At 33.4% G+C, this 23,312-nt stretch overlaps 3 protein-coding genes across 4 annotated transcripts; 2 read left to right on the forward strand and 1 right to left on the reverse strand.

The window, feature by feature from the left end:
- Nucleotides 1-6,956: 6,956 nt before the first annotated feature.
- On the forward strand, nt 6,957-9,159 carry LOC144834888 (uncharacterized). The gene is made up of 5 exons (XM_078689869.1): nt 6,957-7,156; nt 7,567-7,672; nt 8,030-8,134; nt 8,687-8,756; nt 8,946-9,159. Exons 1-5 carry the CDS (start codon nt 7,082-7,084, stop codon nt 9,094-9,096), a joined length of 507 nt encoding a protein of 168 aa, XP_078545995.1. The 5' UTR covers nt 6,957-7,081; the 3' UTR covers nt 9,097-9,159.
- A 73-nt stretch (nt 9,160-9,232) lies between these two features.
- LOC144835685 (adhesion G protein-coupled receptor L4-like) lies at nt 9,233-15,821 on the forward strand. The gene is made up of 10 exons (XM_078690749.1): nt 9,233-9,279; nt 9,399-9,507; nt 10,626-10,771; nt 10,890-10,995; nt 11,705-11,925; nt 12,167-12,227; nt 12,380-12,495; nt 14,507-14,672; nt 15,273-15,350; nt 15,771-15,821. The coding sequence occupies exons 1-10, from the start codon at nt 9,233-9,235 to the stop codon at nt 15,819-15,821; spliced, it is 1,101 nt and encodes a 366-aa protein (XP_078546875.1).
- Nucleotides 15,169-21,869, reverse strand: LOC144834885 (uncharacterized). 2 transcript variants are annotated; one of them, XM_078689865.1, is made up of 6 exons: nt 21,781-21,869; nt 20,376-20,955; nt 19,957-20,106; nt 18,439-18,659; nt 17,621-17,686; nt 15,169-17,171 (listed from the first exon to the last, which is right to left on the reverse strand). In XM_078689865.1, exons 2-6 carry the CDS (start codon nt 20,936-20,938, stop codon nt 17,107-17,109), a joined length of 1,065 nt encoding a protein of 354 aa, XP_078545991.1. In that variant the 5' UTR covers nt 20,939-20,955; nt 21,781-21,869; the 3' UTR covers nt 15,169-17,106. The 2 variants fall into 2 exon arrangements, with proteins under 2 accessions (XP_078545991.1, XP_078545992.1); XM_078689866.1 differs by having other exon boundaries at nt 20,376-20,977; nt 21,792-21,832.
- Between the last annotated feature and the right edge of the window lie 1,443 nt (nt 21,870-23,312).

A 23,312-nucleotide genomic window follows, 5' to 3' on the forward strand; every position in this document is an offset into this window, starting at 1 on the left:
ATGTCCACAAGAAGTACGCCACCCTATCTACTCTACATTTTGCTTTAATTCAATAAACTCAATAAAATTTAATTTTAGTCGATTAAATTAAGAAGTTTCATATAATTTAAAACAAAATGTTTCTTTTTACCAAACGTTATATAAATATCGAATATCATATTTGGAACTGTAATTTGAGACACTCTTGTTAAACATTTTAAATGGACAAAACTCAAGCTTGGATTTCCACTAAAAGAAAGTGTATTCGTAATAATTGTCAGATGAACTACAGTACAGAATGGTTGAAGTATATAGCAGTACTGCATCGTCAAATAAGAGATGAATTACAGTACAGCATCGTTAAATTAACTACAATACTACATTCTACATCGTCTGAAATGGGGAAACTGCAACTAACGCTACTTGGTTTGTTTTGCGTATCAATAATACTCAAAGAATCACGTATGTATTTTATTTTAAATAATAGTAGTGCTATCGTTATAATCACATGTTATTTTGGGCTTTAAATGCTTTTAAATTGCCCGAATGGAATGACCCTTGACCCTCAATAGCAACGACAATGCTACAAAGAACTACGGTACTGTAGTAAAACAAAGAGAAAGTTACTAACCAAATTTTGTTTTTATATCTACATTTTTTACATTTATTTATTTGGCATGGTATGACTATTATCTACATATATTTTGTTTTATATTAGGGTGCAGAAATAATCCACCACAACAAAAACTAGGACTATGCAAAGAAGAACTTGGTATGACGTCTGGTGAAATCCCAAGCAGCAGTATAAATGTATCTAGCGAAATAGTCAACTACACTTCTGCTTACTCTCGATTGAACTCCGCTGGTTCTTGGTGTTCAGGAAGGTCAAATTCGACAATTCAAATAACTTTTGATCGACTGACAAACGTCACAGGCTTCAAAACAAAGAGTACACAAAATACGGTGTTTACTGTTAGCTATATAGGCCTATCTAATAAATCGAATGAATGGCAAAGCATTCTTAATAGACCAATGGTTAGTTTTTTTTATCTACTTAATTCTATGTCAATTACCCACTGGAACATCGTATTAGTAATAATGATGATTTAGCGAGAGAGAGGTGGTGAAGGGAGGGGAGGGGGGGAGAGAGTGGGGCTTGGGGAGGGAGAGAGAGAGTGGGGCTTGGGGAGGGAGAGAGAGAGTGGGGCTTGGGGAGGGGGAGAGAGAGTGGGGCTTGGGGAGGGAGAGAGAGAGTGGGGCTTGGGGAGGGGGAGAGAGGGTGGGGCTTGGGGAGGGGGTGGTTAATACAGGTAACGCAAGTTCTTGCTTACATTTTCTAATGCATGCAAAGTCCAAAATGTTTCTTTAAATATTTAAAAACAAGCCATGGTTATATAGTCATTAGTCAACTAATTTGTCGCTACTTTCAAAATGTGTTTGTATTTTTTTTGTCAAAGGCCGTGTTTCCGCGCCAAAAATAACCGATAATTAACCAATAAAAATTATTCGATAAACTGCCTGTGGAAACGGGGTTGAACCGATTCCACTCTGGAAAAATTAACCGATCATTCAAATCAGATAATTATCAGATAAATGCGATAATTGTTTACCTTTTACCTGAGGACAAATTGTTGAGATGTAATTGGGAATCTGTTTTTTTGGTCATGACTGATCATGCGCACTTTATTGGTTAAAAAAGTAATTAATAATTTTGTTTTAGCTGCGGAATAACGGCCAACGGAATTACCTATATCATGTCATTCTTATTTTTCCAGTCTGAACAATACGATCACAAAATGTCTAAACATTTCTTTTTATCACAAGTCGAAATGTCAGTTGTTAATATAAGAATCACTGCGAACGAAAATATATGCATCGGACTTGAACTGATGGGTTGCAAAGGTAATTTAATAAATAAATAATAAATAATTTCGTCCACTTACAGGAAAACAGAATATAGAATTGAGTGCATCACAAGTTATTCTCAAACGTAGGCCTGCTTAGTAGCAACAATTACGTCAGAGAATGCAAACATGTGACTAATGAACAAAGCTGAAGATTACGATTACCAACAATGGATCGGCGTCTATTTCAAATAGCGAAAGCATAAACAGACTAGAGAGTATTTATACTTCTGTCTTAAATAGGCCTAATTTCCCTACATACAACTCTTCCCACCCCGCTATATCTTATTTATGTGTCTTTAGTACTATGTGTGATTAGGCTATTATATTACTATAGGACCGGTGAATGGGTATATGCATTTAGCTTCCGGTTAAATCCCAGCATGAGGCCTTCATTATTAAATTAATTTACAAAATTAATAATTGTGGACTTTTTAACGAGCAACTCAATCTCCAATATTTGTCTGTATTTCATTATTATTTTGCCTTTAATGACACTTAGTCACTATGTACAGTAAAATAACACTAATAGTAATTGTATAATAATAGTATTGGTACTTTCTTTGTGTACAGAACACGTGTGGTGTGCTGAACAATTGTTAGAGTCAAAAATTATAACCGAAAAGCAGATAAAGTTTTGCCCAGACGACGTGGAAGAGCCACATGAACACGTGCAACTAAATTCCGATACTGGTTGGTGTGGTTACAACAAGTCTGTAATCCACGTGAATTTTGTTGAACCCACAAACGTAACCGGAATAATTACCCAGGGTGCATTTCGTTCAAATAATTGGGTTACAGGATACCATGTCTACTGCAGAAGACCTGGTGGCAATTGGGAACACGTGACATCGGCGTACAATTGGAACGCAACTGAGGTTTGTCACTTGATCTACTAGTAGGAGGAATTGTAACTAACAAACAATACCACCTTACCAGTGACCATGGTTGGAAGAAAGTTTTTTGCATTCCTGGTTGCATTAATTTTTCTCCAATCAGGTTAAAGGAAGAAATCAGAAATAACATACAATTGGTACATCATATAAGGTGTTGAAATATCTAATGTCAGGTTTCGCCAAGCCAAATGTTTGGCCGTGTGGTATAGGCTTCAGACGAAGAAATAAAGCACTGGTTTCAATTGCCATCAACATTTCAACATCATCATCAGATATTATTTAGAGCGTTAGGCTCAGTTTTATTTAGGAAATAGATCAAATCTCTTAATTCCTTATCATAGAAAATAATTAACGCTCGTGCGTATTTATGATTTCTGCCTTTACTTCTTTCTCCTGCTGCCCACTTACATTCTCTCGACTCAATGAAACATAATTGTATTAAAATAAAAACGTCATTAGCGTGGTACGTGTCATGTGTTTGTTGTTATTGCATGATGCATAATTTCCACAACAATATACAGTTCCTCCTGAGTTTTTTTTAAAGAATTGTATTTTTTTTTTTTTTGGCTTGATTTATTTTAGCCTTTTCTTTTCAACGGCAACAGTGATTCTGAAACACCAGTGATGAACACGTTCTCAGATGTTATTTATGCGTCATCAATTATCATCCATATCCAAACTTGGAATAACCAGCCGTGTTTGCGATTTGATCTACTCGGCTGCTCTGGTAATTTGTTTTTCCTAAGTATTCATTTTTTTTTAATAACTGTAGTGCTTCGCGTAGAAAAATGTGCTCAAACTGACTAAGGTTCTGTCTACACTATCTAGTTTTACAAAAAAAATGTGATGTGCCAAAATATGGTAGTGATATACCCAAATATGGTAGTTATATGACATCATCATGTCCATATATGGGCACATCACATTTTTCACATAATGTTTGATAGTGTAGACAGAGCTTAAGCGATACTCCGATTTTAACAAAGTATAAATCAAAAGCACTATAGAGATGTAGTAAATAGATTTTTATTATATTGTGCTTTTAGATTACACATCGGATGAAATCGCAGAGAAAACTGATGGATTCGATGATTGGTGGTCTGAATATTATGATCATCTCAACGACACATTTCAAAACAGTAGTCATTGTCGTTTTCCTGTAATTAATTACAACTGGCTCCTCAACAAGATACAAACACATGGTAAGGGCTATCAAAAAGTAAACCGATTCTGTACGTAGAATTAGTCATCTATATATATACATCTGTTTTGCATCGTAAAGAAATATTCGTTTCTAATCACAAAGGTGGCGGAAAGATCGGAAAAGAAATGACACAAAATACTTCAGACTACGGATATACTCATGCTACGTTGGCTACTATCTACAGCACAAACACCGATAGAAACAACACAACAGGTAACTCTGGTGGTGAAAAGCAACAGCAATATCCTGCACGTACAGAAGGTTCAAGACTCAGCACCGTGACGTATGACGAAGATGACATTTCAAATCGGCTAACATCCAGTGCAAATGAGAAAATAATGGTAACACATATAGATAATGCTACTAATGTGTCAACACATCAAGCTGTACGTACGACTATAGAAACAAAACTCAACTCAGTAAGAGGTGGATCAGAGATGGGACCATTCAAGGAAAATAATGCAGACGAACTGACAACACCTAGTTACAGTAAAACATTAACTACAATACACGGGAACAATGTTACAAATTACCAACAAGTTACTCCACACAATGAGACTGGGAAAAGCTTATCAGAAATTAGTATTGTTGACAACTCGACAGGTAGAACTATGATGAGTGACAGTCCTGTATGGTCAACGCCATCTCCAAATGAAGACAATATTAATCAAGTGAGAGCAAACACCAGTGCAGTTGGCACAACCGATACATTAACAGAACACAATGAATACCAAAGCGAAAAAAGTACTGGAACCTCAGAATTCGTAGGTGAAAATGAAAAAAGCAAGGTCACAACCAATTCAGACGATTTAGAATTTACTTCAAAGCAAGAAATATTGGATGATAAAGCTACCGATGAACAAGATTTGACAACTAATACTGACGTCAGAATCAAAGAAGATACTACTGTAACAACTGGTGATTTACTAACTACCCAAAATCTCGAGTTATTGGAAACTACATCTAATGATGGTAAACAGGTTCCGACAACTGATACTGACGTCATATCAAACGAACGAACTCCTGTAACAGGCGATTTAGCAACTACCCAAAATCCGGAATTGTTGGGTTTTACTTCTACCGACGGTGAACAAGATGCTGAAACTAATACTGACGTCATATCAAGCGAACGAACTCCTGTAACAAGCGATTTAACAACTACCCAAAATACTGAATTGTTACATTTTACTTCTACCGATGGTGAACACGCTGCTGAAACTAATACTGACGTCATATCAAACGAACGAACTCCTGTAACAAGCGATTTAACAACTACCCAAAATACTGAATTGTTACATTTTACTTCTACCGATGGTGAACAAGCTGCTGAAACTAATACTGACGTCATATCAAACGAACGAACTCCTGTAACAAGCGATTTAACAACTACCCAAAATACTGAATTGTTAGAGTTTACTTCTACCGATAGTGAACACGCTGCTGAAACTAATACTGACGTCATATCAAACGCACGAACTCCTGTAACAAGTGATTTACTAACTACCCAAAATCTCGAGTTATTGGAAACTACATCTAATGATGGTAAACAGGTTCCGATAACTGATACTGACGTCATATCAAACGAACGAACTCCTGTAAAAAGCGATTTAACAACTACCCAAAATACTGAATTGTTAGAGTTTACTTCTACCGATAGTGAACAAGCTGCTGAAACTAATACTGACGTCATATCAAACGCACGAACTCCTGTAACAAGTGATTTACTAACTACCCAAAATCTCGAGTTATTGGAAACTACATCTAATGATGGTAAACAGGTTCCGATAACTGATACTGACGTCATATCAAACGAACGAACTCCTGTAAAAAGCGATTTAACAACTACCCAAAATACTGAATTGTTGGGTTTTACTTCTACCGACGCTGAACAAGCTGCTGAAACTAATACTGACGTCATATCAAACAAACGAACGCCTGTAACAGGCGATTTAACAACTACCCCAAATCCTGAATTGTTAGATTTTACTTCTACCGACGGTGAACAAGTTGCTGAAACTAATACTGACGTCATATCAAACGAACGAACTCCTGTAACAGGCGATTTAACAACTACCCAAAATCCTGAATTATTGGATTTTACTTCTACCGATGGTGAACACGCTGCTGAAACTAATACTGACGTCATATCAAACGAACGAACTCCTGTAACAGGCGATTTAACAACTACCCAAAATACTGAATTGTTAGATTTTACTTCTACCGATGGTGAACACGCTGCTGAAACTAATACTGACGTCATATCAAACGAACAAACGCCTGTAACAGGCGATTTAACAACTACCCAAAATACTGAATTGTTAGAGTTTACTTCTACCGATAGTGAACAAGTTGCTGAAACTAATACTGACGTCATATCAAACGCACGAACTCCTGTAACAGGCGATTTAACAACTACCCAAAATCCTGAATTGTTAGATTTTAATTCTACCGATGGTGAACACGCTGCTAAAACTAATACTGACGTCATATCAAACGAACAAACTCCTGTAACAGGCGATTTAACAACTACCCAAAATACTGAATTGTTACATTTTACTTCTACCGATAGTGAACACGCTGCTGAAACTAATACTGACGTCATATCAAACGCACGAACTCCTGTAACAAGTGATTTAATAACTACCCAAAATCCTGAATTGTTTGATTTTACTTCTACCGATGGTGAACACGCTGCTGAAACTAATACTGACGTCATATCAAACGAACGAACGCCTGTAACAGGCGATTTAACAACAACCCAAAATACTGAATTGTTAGAGTTTACTTCTACCGATGGTGAACACGCTGCTGAAACTAATACTGACGTCATATCAAACGAACGAACTCCTGTAACAGATTCTTTAAGTAGAAATGACGTCACGCTAACTTCGTCGTCGTCGTCGTTTTCTCCAGCTGCTGAACATATCAGAACCAAAACTTCACAGAAAGTTACTGGATTATATTCAACCGAGGAAAAAAGCCTGCTTAACACACACACCACGTTAAAGTTTGCTGAATCATATTCGTCCTCCTCTTCGAGAGAGGAAACTACATCGAATAGAATAGAGAATGTTATCAAATCGACAGCCAGAAGCTATATGACTTGCAGTTCTGAACAACTTGTTACAAACATTTTATCTAACGACGCTAATGGTCCAGTTGGCTGTAAAATTGTAGGTGTTGCTTATTACTTTCCTCTATAATTCGTTAAGCATGGTTCCCACTAAAGACGCAACGCAAGGACATAAGCGCAATGTGACCAATCACAAGCGATAGACTATTCAAATTGTGGCTTGTCATTGGTCAGCTTGCTTGTGTTGCGTCTATGTCCTTGCGTTGCATCTCTAGTAAAAAAACTAAGCTTTTAGTAGTAGTTTTGTTACGGTAGTTCAGGTTACAGCATAATTATCGCAGCGGCAGTAGCACCATATGCAGCAAAATATTAAAGTAGCAACCATGATGTTTGAATAAATAATATCTTTATGAATCTTTGTTTCAATATCTGAAAACATTTATATAAATAAAATATATCACCGATCGCTAACACTTCACTTTTAAAATACCATTATTATTTTTATTTTAGACGGATAAATCTATTGCCGAGTCGGCAGAAACGATTGAGCGGGAAATGATTGAAATGCTACACACGTCATCAATCGATTACATATCAATAAAACAACATAATATGTGTAAGTAATTTGTCTTCAATGTTTAATACATGAATGTTCTTATTTTGCAATGTAGGAGGATATACAATATTATGCCTTAAATACAAGACCATATCTCAGGACCAATATCTAAGTATCAATAGCTCATTCAAAATAATACTAAACACAAATGTGCTAAATGTATTCAGTTAAATGATTTTTTAGGAGTAGGAATGTAATCTTCAGTTAAGGTAAAGGTATTTATTCCGGTCCTCAAGTTTAACCGGAAACATTCGGATTAGGCTCTCTACAGCGACTGTCACATCAGCACACCGGGACACGATCCCCCACCCTTATTTGAATAGTGTACCAAGTTATTTTATGTTTTCTTGTTCTTAGATGGAATTGCTACTCTCATTTCCAAAGAAAGGAGCAACATAAGTTTATCAACTGGCGATCATGATATATTCATTTCATTCGTCAACGCAACGTTGATGTCTTCTGGTAATATCATAGTTATTAAAGTTTGCTTTCCACTTGGATGAAACGCAAGGAAGTACGCGCCGCGTAGTTACCAGTCACGACGCGACGAGATGGATCATCCAAGCTACGGCTTGTGATTGGTCAACTAAGTTGCGTTGTGCCTATGTACGTCGTCGTCGTTTTGTTGCGCCCAAGTGGGAACCAATTTTTAACACTCGTCTACCCTAGCTTACAAAGGATGGAGTCAGCGTTAGACTCGTCTGCCCTAGCTTACAAAGGATGGATTGATTGAATTGATTGAAATTTATATTTATACTGGGTAACCTCTTCAGTCAGCTTTACACTGGTCTGCCCTAGCTTACAAAGGATGGAGTCAGTAAAATGACCTATCGTTGCAATTACGATAATCACGTATAATAAAAAAATACTTATACGTGAAAATGTAACACTTAAGTAAACGCCCAAACTTACAGTATCAAATGATCATCTCTCTTTTCTCTCTAATTTTCCTTTTTAATTCCTTTTTTTTTCGGTATGTCTTTGCAAATTACAAGTGTTTAATTTATATTACAGCTAATATGACTGCAGTGGTTTCCTATATGCAGCCTGATAATGATGATGTTGATCCAAGTCAGATTTTATGGTTAGTTCCCTAAAGTTATCTAACCGTCTAGTATTTTAGTATATGTTGATGCATAATATGATCATTAAAGTTATCTCATTATATATTTTCAAAATATTATAAGAAATTAAATTTCAAGATTAACAAAATTGTATTATTTAGCCATCAGTAACAACTTCATAAGGTAGGTGTTCATTTAATTTCTTACAGGCCAAACAATTCCAGTTCTGTTGGTGGCGATTATAGCATTATAGGCGGTGTAATCTCAATCACACTTTACACGTTAGGAGTTAAAACCAACGCTCCAGTTAAATTTAAGGTGTATCGAACAATTACTGAAGTAAGTAACAAATTGAGTTAAATAATCTTCTGATTGTGCGTATGCAGCACGTAGAGTATTAATGAATTATAATTATTTATAAATCAAGAACATATCTATCATATTACTGTACTAATAAAATGATATTAATGAATGTTAGTCACTAGATGAGGCTTTGATGGTGAGTGAGAAAGAAATTTGCACATTTTTCAGCCTAAACCAAAGGTAAGGACATTCTTGATAAATAATTCGTATGTGTTATTTAGGCCTAATATTGGAAATTAATCGATGTAATCTTGTATCAGGTGTTCGTGATAATATCAGACTTTAATATTCTCTCTAAGCCTGTGGTCAACTTCTGGATGCACAACTACGTCATCAAATGAGTACGTCAATTGTGTATGTAGTCACATGACAAGTTTTGCTGTTCTGATGCAAGTTTCGTCAAAACCGGTATGAAGGTTATTGTTTAAGATTTTACCAACAAATCAGTGACCGAAGACAACCTCAAACAATACTGCAAATTGATGGAATCCAACCTGTTTAGAAATAGACTATCTATTTAAAACTATTAAAGATGTATTGTCCCCCAAAGTCATGAAAAATAAAGATTTTTAAAATCGGACTTTGAATAGGCCATTTTGCAGTTTCAATGAAGTTGTTCACTACCATAAGAAAAAAAACGGGGGAAAAAATTATTTTACCTATAAAAATACAAAATAGTTAAATTACCCAAAAAACTCATTGTCTTCCAGACAATTTGACCATTTTTTGCTTTAAATTACATTTTTCTCTGGTAAATAAATTTTTTTCAGACCCAATTTTTTGTGAGAGTGAATAACTATTATGTGACATTAAAATAACATATTCAACAAAAAAATTAAAAAAAATATTTTTTTAGGGGGACAATATATCTTTAACTGCTAAGAAAATACTGCTTAAGACATTCAACCTTATGTTTACGAACAGACTACCTAACTTAAGACAAGACTACCTGCTTAAGACATTCTACCGTGTGTTTACGAACAGACTACCTAACTTAAAGATATATTGTCCCCCTAAAAAAATATTTTTTTTAAATTTTTTTGTTGAATATGTTATTTTAATGTCACATAATAGTTATTCACTCTCACAAAAAATTGGGTCTGAAAAAAATTTATTTACCAGAGAAAAATGTAATTTAAAGCAAAAAATGGTCAAATTGTCTGGAAGACAATGAGTTTTTGGGTAATTTAACTGTTTATTTTTTCTTTTTATAGGTGAAATAATTTTTTCCCCCGTTTTTTTTCTTATGGTAGTGAACAACTTCATTAAAACTGCAAAATGGCCTATTCAAAGTCCGATTTTAAAAATCTTTATTTTTCATGATTTTGGGGGACAATACATCTTTAAGACAAGACTACCTCCAGTTTAGACAGAACAATATTCTTCACAATTAGTCCATCAGTATATTATATTAAGAAATCTTTTTAGACATGATCCCCCCCCCCCCCCCCCCATCCATAACATTACTAGTTTCAAACATACAACAAGAAGCTCCAACGATTACAGCATAATTGAACATACTACAGAAAGAAGTACATTTAAAACAACTTAATAAACCTTCCTTTCAGATTGATGAAACACATGGCAAGATAATAAACGTCATCACATCAATTGGTCTTTCACTGTCTTTGGCATCATTAGTTATTACGTTTACTCTTTATATAGTTTTACCGTAAGTTGAACAAAAATAGCACAATAGTATAAAGTGAGAATGTTCCTTTTACACGTATTTCTAAACAACAATTCATGAATTCCTTTTTAACTTTTAACGAAATTAACTTTAATTTTAGAGGCCTTTGGAAATCGCTACGGAACAACATTCACAAACACCTTATTGGCAACATGATTGTATTTTACTTGGTATTTCTTGTTGGCTTAGAGAATGTGTACAATGAGGTAAGTAGGATAGAACAATCCAATTCTTTCAAACTACAATTTGCACTTGAAAACTATGTACAAGTATGCCTAAATATGGCAATGATATTCCCAAATACGGTAGTGATATAACATCATCATGTCTATATGGGCACATCACATTTTTTTTAAAAATAAAGTTTGATAGTGTAGACAGAGCTTTAGAAACAAGTTTACACTTGAAAATTAACACATTGTAAAATCAAGTTGGTCAGGGTATACACTTCGAATGAAAAAAAAAACCAACTACGCATACAAGTTATGCAAAACAAATAACATTTTGCAGACATTAACATTTATTTTAAAACACATATTTATTCATTAAAATTTCCAAACCGAAGTCATTTTGCAGTACACTCAAGGGCCATGAAAACAAGGACATTAATGTTTGTACATTTCCATTCTGCTTCAATAGAAATTTACGGCATATTGTTTGACTATGCTTAAAAATATACATATTGCTAAATCATGTATTCTGCTTATGCAGATCTTTGGGATGATACAGTATGTATTTTTAATCTACAACAAACATCATAGACATTAACCTAACCCTTCACCTAACATTCCATGATGCAGGGAATTGATACTACTAACTAATGGTCATATGTGGAGATACAGAACTGAGAATCGGGCGGGATGTTTACCATCTATAGACATTAAGTATTGTCTGCAGATTTTGTTATGTTTTCAGGGACTTTGTAAGTTCACAGCAGTGTTGTTGCACTTTGAGCTACAGAACGTGTTTATGTGGATGTCAGCAGAAGCTATTTATCTCGTATTTAAAGTTGTCTGTAGAACTCCTAGTAAATACAATAAGTTACGTAATTACTTGTGTATGTGTTACATTGGGTCTTTCACAATGGTGAGTCTAACGATTGCAATCAACATGGACTGCTATGGAACGCCAAACTTGTAAGTAATACAAAAGTGTTTAATAATTGTCATTATACAAATGTATGTATATGTGTGTATGTCAATTTATATTTTATTTATTAATCAATGTTTGAGAACTTGTTGTGTTGAAACTAAAAGTGTGTCATTTCAAGTACTGTATAATAATTGAAAATCAAAACTTACAAGCTTTGTGAATTAAAATGATTTTTAACATACAGCACTTTATGATTGACTTTACAAATAATAATAATTTAATTAGGTGTTGGTTGAAGAGAAGTTGTCGTTGGGCTGTCGTTATTCCACCCATGTTGATTGTTCTAGTAAGTAATACTACCAAGTTAACTAAATTGCATTATTAGATAAACACAAGGCGGCCTTCTTTCTAATTGCAGTTTTAAATGGAGAAATCTGAATTGAAACAGTTATTTTTTTTTTAAATATCGGAGTAAATAACAAATTTATATTTCAACAGCTTAACACTGGAGTTTTGTTAAAGATGGTATATATTATCTACACAAGAACTGGTTCTATGACAAGGCAAAATGGTAAAAAAAGAACTACAGTCGGTGAAAAAGATAAACAAATACGGTTAGTGTCTATATCTATGTAATATATGTATGTTTTTAGTGGGAATCATTGAGGAAGTGCGTTCGGTAATGTTCTCTAAGGCTTGGTTTCCACTAGGACGAGATGCAAGTGAGTTGACCAATCACAATCCAAAGATTGGAAGGTCGTGACTGGTCAAATTACTTGCTTGTGCTTGTGTTGCGGCCAATTTCAGAATGGAGTTAGTAGCGGTAGGCGTTCCAGTGAGCACGAAAAAGGTTCATTTTATGATAAAAGCATCAGATTTGGCATACAAAATGTGAATAAACAAGAAATATTTATTACAAAAAACGCTGCTCAATATTTTAAAATTAATCATTGTTCTTTCTTCAGATATATTTATGATTAATTATTAAAAAGATGTCCTTTAATCGCAAAAATACATACAGATCAAAGATAGTTCTTTAATTATGAATCACATGCCCATTTAAAAATGGTCAGTTTTGAACTTTAATGTGCTGTGTGTGTGTGTGTGACCTCAACCTTAGGCATGCAACTGAATACCCTCTAGAGACAACGTGACTTCACAGTGGTACAAGTGTGAAATTATTCCCTTATTATATTGAATAATTTGACTTACTGAACTGAATTTTGTATATTTATCCAAATTTGATCAATCAATCAATCAAATCAATACAAAACAATAATTCTTGCTACACTTTTCCATGCCAGTAAAGACAAGTCACACTTAGTGTGAACCAAGAACAAATTTCTCTCAAATCACTCTTTCAAACTAGTTTGACAAAACAAGTGTTATTTGTCCTAATTTCATTGTATTATACAATTATATTATGTTGGCGACGTCTGGGTACCAAATGCTTTATAGCGTTTAGCAGTTTATATTAGAAATGAAATTACAAATTATTTTTTTTATTAACTACAGTGAATGAAATAAAATTTGTCCAAAAAAATTGATTATAAAAACAGTGTTAAGAAACCAACAGAATTTGGATGTTCGATGTTTTCATAACAACCGAACCAAACAAGCATTCGCATGATCCTCGCCTTTTATTTCTTCGAAAAAGATTAATAAATATACAATAGTTAGTTGTACCAAGGCAATCTATTGCTTTGTTTGTACATTTTAAAGTTTCCTTATATGGATAATGTTGTCAACAGATAGATTGCTATTTGTTTCATTTTTCTTTTTAAATCCCGATATGTCGGGAAAGAATCAATTGAGTATTGTTCTTTGTTGTCAATTTGTTTTCTTCGAAAAAGAATGATAGAGTTGTTTGTACACCACTTGAATTTCCTTATATGGATTTTAATTACCTCTTTCCCGCTATGTTGGGAAAAATCAATTAAGTGTTTATTGTTATTTTTTGAAAATGTTATTTTTATTATTTCTAAAAAATAGTTTACTTCATATAAGTCCTTGTAATACGATAATTTATAAACGTAAACATAATATAATCTAGAGTATCGAATTTGTTTCATTTTTCTTTTTTCTCACTTCTATCACCAGAAAAAGACAATTTATATCAGTTTTTATTTATATAATATGATTACGAGTTGTATTATATTGTTGACTTGATATTTTATATAGTTTTATATGCCTATGTTTTGAAATTGTATCCAGTTCTCTGCAATAACCATCAACCAATGTTGGCTGTCAGACTGAATATTGACTGATATCAATAAATATTTATTTTGATATTTCTGGCCATTTTTGAAAAAAATGCAGATAATATTTTATTCTTGTTACTAATTATTCTACAGGCCTAAACTATTAAACATCCAGCTAAGTAAAAACACTTTAAAATGTACAATAACCTGATATTTAGAAAACAAATCAGGCACTTTGAATAGTTGCCACACAAACTTATAATTATTTTCTTTTTATTTCATGTCATAGGATATGTCTATCAAATTTGGTGCTTTTATCACATTTTGAACAATTGGTTTTTGTATGTGCTTTAAACCAATATAAACAAATTGAAGAACATATTAATTTGTTCTTTTAATACAAATTGTGATTTTCTTTTATTAGAACTGCTGTGAAGGGTAGCCTATTGCTTCTACCTGTCTTGGGCATCTCCTGGATACTGGGTCCATTTGTTGATGGGGATAATTTGGTTGTCACATATTTGTTCGTTATCATAAACTCACTTCAAGGCGTGTTTATCTTCATTGCTTACTGTGTGTGTGATAAAGATGTATGTATGATGCTTTTTAATTTGCCACAATGGCATTTGTGTCTAAATAATGTATAAGTAGTAATAATTATTATTGAACATATTTAAAGGGTTTTTCACACCTTTTCCGGCACGGTTCCGGTCTGGGGCCGGCATATTAATTCGAACGTCAATGTTTCATTTTCATGCAACTACGCGCATAACGAGAGGCGCAGAGTCACGTGTCACGTGCCGGTCCGCCGGGCCGCCGGAACTGCGCCGAAACAGGTGTGAAAGACCCTTGAAACAGTATTACTACAACTTCATGATGAAACAAATGATAAGATCTCTAATAATTCACTTTTCTGTTGTTTTATCCAACAAACATCTATTTCATTTTTTATATTCCTTACCATTTTTGTTTATTATTTTGTACTGTATTGCTATGGAGGAAAATAAATGTCTTTTGAAATGAAATGAAAATACAGAAAGTCTTTATCAAGGATAACTCAAATACAAAACACCTTTTTGGCTAAAGTAAAACATGTCAATTAATTTTTTATTCGTTATTTGATAAAAAGTATCTGAATTTTAAATGTTTTCGTCAATTTAATAAATACTGACCATTAACTTAACTTACAGGTGAAAGAAGCTTACATCAAATTTAAAAAACGAAGATCATCGAAAAATCAAGTAAATGCCTCATTTGGTGAAACTGAGGTAAAAGTTGTAAAATGTGTACAATTTATATGTACTGTATGTTTTGCATTTGTCAAACAAACTGTAAAAATTACTGTTTAATCAGTCACATCAAGTTATCAGTTACATCCATTTAAAAAATAACTAAAGTTGACCAAAATATAGCTAAAAATGAATAAACAGAGGATGGAAACAACAATATTGTTTGTTAGCATTTAATTGACCTCATTTTCCCTTTGCCCTACTGCTTGTGCTATTAATCTGAGGTAACCTATTTTCAGTGATTAACACTAAATGAATTAAAGATAACCAAAAAAATGTAATAGTCTAGTTGAATTAAAACACATTTTGCAAATTCTAACAATAATTCACAATTCACTGCTTACATTTTACATCATGTAATTATTCTTAAATTAAAACAAATTCTACTTTTTTTTTCAGACTGGAAATAGCAGCAGTCATTTCAAACTCACTACTACAAGTTTCATGTAAACTGGAACGCAATCTGTGGTTGTTATTTCATCTGACATTACAGTTTCCTGTGATGGTTGAAGCTATAACTATATAACAGTCGCTTAATTATTAATTATTTATCTTAGCTTTGACAACACCTCTAGGGCAGTATATTTTACCAGGTCCATGCGAATTTGTATAAAAGTACAGGCCTTGTTTTTTGAGAAATTGTAGGTGCATGGCATTGCAATGGCACTGCACTCCTCAATACATTCAGGGATGCTTTAGGTGTGCTGTTTGTATTTTGTTGTGTAGAAGTTTACCTAATTTAAGCGTGTTTTAAATTGCACTCCTTAAGTGTAGTTTAGGAGTGTGTGAGTGATCACATTCGCCCACCTCAAAGAACAGGCCTGAATGTACTGTATATATTGATATTAGCTACGTCAACACCTGTACGTATAGTATATTTCACCATGGGGATTTGTATAATGTACTGTATATGATTGATATTAGCTACGTCAGCACCTGTACGTATAGTATATTTCACCATGCAGATTTGTATAATGTACTGTATATGATTGATATTAGCTCCGTCAACACCTGTACGTATAGTATATTTCACCATGGGGATTTGTATAATGTACTGTATATGATTGATATTAGCTACGTCAGCACCTGTATGTATAGTATATTTTACCATGGGGATTTGTATAATGTACTGTATATGATTGATATTAGCTCCGTCAACACCTGTACGTATAGTATATTTCACCATGGGGATTTGTATAATGTACTGTATATGATTGATATTAGCTACGTCAGCACCTGTATGTATAGTATATTTCACCATGCAGATTTGTATAATGTACTGTAAATATTGATATTAGCTCATCAACATCTGTACGTATAGTATATTTCACCATGGGGATTTGTATAATGTACTGTATATGATTGATATTAGCTACGTCAACACCTGTACGTATAGTATATTTCACCATGCAGATTTGTATAATGTACTGTATATGATTGATATTATTATTAGCTACGTCAACATCTTTTATTTCATTATGTATTTACTTGCTTGTGTTTGATATAATAAACAATATGATTGATGATAGTTTCGTTGTTTAATAACAAACTGTATATGATTAATGCTCATCTAGATTTCACTCATGCAGTATACTTTAATTGTGGCCCAGTGTACAGTTAATAAAAAAATATTGTACGGTCATAATACATTATGTAGTTACAGTACATAATTGTTGTATCTAGTGATAAGCTTAACTGGTGTAATTTATATACTTAGTGTATCTGTATCTGGTATTCAAGTAATAAGATTTGACCAGTTATTTCGTTTTTGTCTTCTTTCTTTCTTTGTGACTGCTATACCTACGATTGAAGTAGAATAAAATGTTTCAAAAGGCAGAAAGTAGTGACCGTGAGTGTAAACTGCAATTTTTCAGTGTTTACGTCCGAAAGTAAAGAGTTTTAACTTGATTTGACAACTTGTAGCTTAGCTTTCTTGGAATAAAATAATTGTATCAACAAAATGTTTTTATTTTTTACTGATTCTCATTCTGCTGGCAACAATTTCTGCTTACGAAAGCAATTTTTAAAATGTTTTTGGTACTGACAGTAGTGTAGTACTTACTTGGCATTATTTGATATTAAAAAAACATAGTTAGATAAGATACAGTTAAAAGTATGTTTCACTTGTAACCGAATGTTTCTTTTAAATTCTTATTTTAAAAAGGTCAAAACAATTTTAACACAGGCACCTCCTTAAAACATAAACATTTACAGTACAGTATATGGCATATAAAATGTGTTACTCTTACCTTTAACTTTAAAACCAATTGCTGGTTTACTTGACTTCTTTAGGGTCATGGATATGTGAGCAGATGCTGTGGAAGAAAATACTAGTAAGTCTAAATCTTACAGAATGCAGAATGTTATTGGTCCAAAAAAGGAAATTATTTTCGTTGACAAGCTCAAACAATTATTTAATTATAATACAATAAAATATTTGTAAAAACTATATCGTAAACATATAAAAAATATATATATAGCAGTATACATCAATATAGCATTGATGTTGTAGATGCTGTGAACATTAAGATAAATACTATTTATTGTTTCAAAGCTTTTAAGATTATAATAAAAGGGTAGAATTTACAGAACATACAGTATTGAATAAAGGAAATTATGTGAATGTAGATTACAGACTTTTAAAATGTACTTAAGAATGGACATTTTCCTGTACATGATTCTATATTAAAATGTACTTAAGAAAGGAAATGTTCCTGTACATGATCCTATATTAAAATGTACTTAAGAATGGAAATCTTCCTGTACATGATCCTATATTAAAATGTACTTAAGAATGGACATTTTCTTGTACATGATTCTATATTAAAATGTACTTAAGAATGGACATTTTCTTGTACATGATCCTATATTGAAATGTACTTAAGAATGGACATTTTCTTGTACATGATTCTATATTAAAATGTACTTAAGAATGGAAATTTTCCTGTACATGATACTATATTAGAACCACTATCAAAGGTGACAAGAAACTAACAACAAAACCAACAAGAAACAAATGAACAAGCTGTAAACTATTCAATACTTAATACGCAAAACCTTCACTAACCTGAAACTCTGGGAATTCGTTTTCCATATAACTGTTCCTGGCGGAATTCAAAAGCTTCCATTGATTTTACTACTGGCATTTTGGCAATCTTTTGTAAGGGAACAATTTGGAATCCTTCCTTCTCTATTACATAATCCTCATTCTCTTCATCCTCATCAGAATTAGAAAACTCATCATTGTTTTCACCTATTTCATCAGATTCACAGTCTGTGGCTTTTTCACTTAAGAGGAAAAAAAGAATTTCTTGATTATTTATACAGTCATGTATTTCTATTTTTGCTACAAAAATGCTTTCCAGCTACTGTAAGACAAGCCACATTATATTACATGTGCCAAAATAGACTTGGCTTGTCATTATTATAGTACTGTAGATGCTGTTAAACTATGTTTAAGCATACACGATCGATACAATTAAAATCATTCACATTTAGGCCTACTCCTTTTGGTTCCATTTTGACCAAGACGTACGTCGGAGGGATATACACTTCATTTACTGCCACCGATCTAACCAAAGCTACTGTACGTACTTGTCTGGCGGTGTCCCTTTGTATGAAGCGGTTCAACATTTGCTAAGTGAGACCAGCTCACTGCGGTTTACCCGTCCATATACATCTGGGCTGTACATGTAACATCCAGGGATGTTTCCAGGCAAAAGTTTTAAGGCAATTTAATCGGAACTATAGAAGTTTAACGATGCATACATGTAATGTAGTATTGACGTATGCTCATACAGAAAAAAGATACAAATTATGTTGACGATCTAGTTCATGAATTTTTCAGTTTACGAATAACCCTTGGTACCGTGAGGTACGTAAAATAGACGTTTCACTGTACAGTAATAAAATTAGACTGTGTGCAGCAAATTTAGTCTCAATGGCGATCCTACTTAGGGTATGTTCAGACTCACGGAGTTACGGTGGAGTTATGTAAGCGGCGTACATATTTTTGTGTCTGAACCATGCCGCGGATTAGCGTTAGGGAGCTGTTACTCCGCGCCAGTGGCGTTAATAACTCTAGCGGAAGAGGGTAGATTTCATAACGCTAATCCAGTGATGCATCAGTGATTTTAACCTTAGCCAATGAAAATACACGACCACGATTAGCAGACAGCAACTACATACCCGTACCCTATGATACGACAGCGAAATAGCCATGTCAAATGTATTTTCAGGTTCAGATTTTAAAGAACAGTAAAGTTGGCGTCAGTGATATGATATTTTCATAAATTAAATCAATTAATCAGATAATTGTCCGTGTAACAATTATGTTTTAAATTATTTTGAATTAAAATTCTACAAGTGGTAAGATCAAATCAGTATATTTGAAGGTAAACATTATATAAATAAAAAAAAAACAAAAAACAATGTAAACGATGTTAACTTTCATGCATTGTCATGAATGTATACATAGTTGGCATTGGAATGTTGATCGTTGTGTCTGAACACCTTGGCTTTTAACGCCACGGATTACCGTACGGCTTGCGTAGATAACTCCACATACCCTTAACAAGAAATGTACCTGTTTGCGTCTTCTGTGTCAACTTGTTGGAGAAATGTGTCAGGTAAGCGCTTGCTTTCAAGTTGCTCACATCTCTTTATTTTTTTCTTTGCTTGATCTTTCATCATCGTGTCATGAGCTCTTCTTTTCTCTTTTTTCTTTGATTTAACTCTAATAATAAAACAAACAATTTATTCAACAACACTAAAACATTCTAAAGTATTTTATTATTGTAGGTCTTCGCATATTAACAGTTGGAAGTGCTTGTTTATATTTATTTAAAAACAACATGAACTGGCTGTAATTGGAGTTTATTAATTTAATTTAGGCACTATAACTAGACTTTAATATTGAATGAAAATGTTTAATTAATTTAATAATTTAGTGAAACAAGTGAAAGAAAACAGCCTTAGGACTGATTAATAAAAAGCTAAACTCACTTGAGAGATTCTTTGTAGGCTTGATGTAGTGTTTCAAGTGCTGTTTCTCTGGCAACATTAAAGCTCATTGATTCTGGTGCGTCATCATCAGACTGTTCAAGTTTTTGAACTTTGACCTGCGCATTATTTTCTTCGGACACCACACTTTCTCCATCATCACTGCTTTCAAGATTATCATTAACTTGAATGTCTTCTGATTGTTCAGAATATATTTTTGGTTTTTCTAATCTAGAATCTGTAAAATCAGAATGTAACCCAGTTCTTTGAATGTCATCTTCAGATGAGCTTTCATCCTCCTCAATTATGTTTTTTTGTGGTGACACTTTTTGCTTTCTAGATGTTGGTTGTATTTCAGTTTCAGCTGTTTCCATTCTTTCATCTGTGAATCCAGTTTTTTTTTTAGAATCTTTTTCATTTGCCAAGTTTGTTTTCGGCCTACAATTTTGTTCAGAAAGTGATGACAAATGTGTTTTGATTTCATCTTTCTTTCTATTTTCTGTCTTTTTGAAAGATGGCGGTGTTACGGTTATTCCACTTTTTCTCTGTCGTCTTGTTAAAACCATTTTGGTACACGTTCTACCTGAAATTTTAACATTTCAATTGTTTAAATAATTTATGACACAAGCTTATTTTTTTGCAGAGACACTGCAAAGTATCTATTCTCGTCAGATCACCAACGTTAATGTTACGTTGTTGTTTTTTCGATGAACTTTAAGTGGTGAAAAACATTTTTCTAATTTTTTTTCAGTCATACAGTTAGGCCTATGTAGGGCAATCTTTTAAGAACATACGATTGTTTTTTAATTAACAGTGTCCTGAAAACGCTGTTTGTATCGCAAGATGGCTTCCGTAGCACGAAAATCTAATAGTCTATAGTAGTGACTACATACATACAGTACTGTACATTTAGTTAGTACTCTCTAGTTAGATTAGAAGTACTACTCTAGTAGCGCCAGGTCTCTAACTAGGCCTACTAGAAAGGCTAAACAGACACAGTACTACACACTCAGGCTCTCTGTCGTCGGGGCTAAATCAATTAACTACCTAGTCCTAGTCTAGCTAATGTACCTGCTCATTTGATATGCAAACTGCTAGTTATATCCTGTAGTAGTAGGCCTAGGCCTAATGGCTAGGCTGGGCCTAGTACTTATCAAGGCCTAGTAGTACTAGTCTATAGTGTAGGCCCAGCCAGGCCTCCCCCCTGCGGCTGCTGGCCGTCCTTCTTCTTGCACCGCGCACGCTGGAAAAATGTGATCGAACTTTCTTCTTTGTTTGATTTTCTTGATCTACCACTACATTACATTATATAGACTCTCTGACTAAACATAGGCCTAGTGTTCGGTTTACATATTATTACTGTTACTAGTGTTTTAGATAGGGTAATTGTTTAATAAAAAACACAAACCTAAACCTCAGTATGTGTGATGTAAACACAACGTGTTCGTATTGTGTAAAGAGATAGGGTAGCCAGCCAGCCAGCCAATCCTATCCAAATTGGAGGTCAAAATAGGACTCGTCGTTAGCTATTATTCAACCAGCACCATACGTTGTCTGTTTGAAAGTCTAATTCGGGACAACGATAACGTGACATTTGATTGGATATAAGTTAAAGATGTATTGTCCCCCAAAAATATGAAAAATGAAGATTAATTAAATCAGACTTTGAACAGGTTATTTTGTAGTTTTAATCAAGTTAATCACTTCCATAGTTAATCACTTATAAAATAAAATAATAAATGGTTAATTCAACCAAAAATCCATTGGCTGGCAGCCAGTTTGACCATTTTTTTGCTTTAAATTACATTTTTTTAGGTAAATAATTTTTTTTTAGATCCAATTTTTGGTCGAAGTGGATAACTGTTATGTGACATTAAAATGGCATATTCTACAAAAACAAATTTAAAAATTATTTTTCAGGGGGACAATTACATCTTTAAAGCATGAGCGAGCGTACATATCAACGATTCGCGTCATACTCATAGTCTAGTCTCGTACGAATTATAGGCTATAGCTATATTCCATGAAAATTTAATATGTTGTAGAATAGACGCACAGAAGCAAGACATTTTTGCAATGAAAACAATGGCTCTGATTCGTGTTAGTAGAGCGGCGCCACCAACGAATTGAAAATAAAGGAAGTGATATATAAAGAGAAACTAAAGATCGTTTAAATAGTCATATAATGATGCGGAACTCTGTCTTTTCTTTGAGCGTTGGTGATTGCGTCGAGAGAGGCAGAACGGAGTGTAGCTCTGTATATTTTCTCTACGCATTCTTTATTAAACAATAATTCAATTCAAGCTATAATTGCATTTGTTGCACGACGTTCGTAAACAACAAGAAGTTTGTGAATGGATCATTTTAAATAAACATCGTCATATCGGAATCATTGTCACTCTCTTGTTCTTTTTTTTTAATCTGAAGAAACATTCAAGTGTTTTAAACCAATCATTAACTGTTACGAATAAGAACAGAGCATCAGCTTGGCGTACACTCTAACTGTAAGTACCACATGACGCTGACATTTAAAAATGCGCATGTTCAATAATAATTAAGTTAAAATACAAAAAAAAAAAGAACGAAATGAACAAGTTTTAATTGCCTTTAACTTTACAGTTAGAGGAAAATGGCAAAATCAGCACGACTCTGGTCATGTTACAAGGGTTGTCAAAAAAATATAGATTATCTGATAACTAGAATAGGAAGCGTTATTCCATTTTCCCTAACTGTTTTAATCATGTTTATGATTAATTGTTTCACGTTTTTCAAAATCGAATTTCTTATTATTATTAAATTATGCATATTACCGTTTTCAAAAATCAAATTCATCCTTAAGAATAACCATTTGTTGAAAGTTGTTTAAATTTAACTTCAACATTTAATATTTATAAAACTGAGCTAGGTTTATACTTCAATTTATAATATTAATTAGTAAAG

This window comes from Antedon bifida, chromosome 2, assembly GCF_963402885.1.
Source record: "Antedon bifida chromosome 2, ecAntBifi1.1, whole genome shotgun sequence".
Taxonomy (NCBI): Eukaryota; Metazoa; Echinodermata; class Crinoidea; order Comatulida; family Antedonidae; genus Antedon; species Antedon bifida.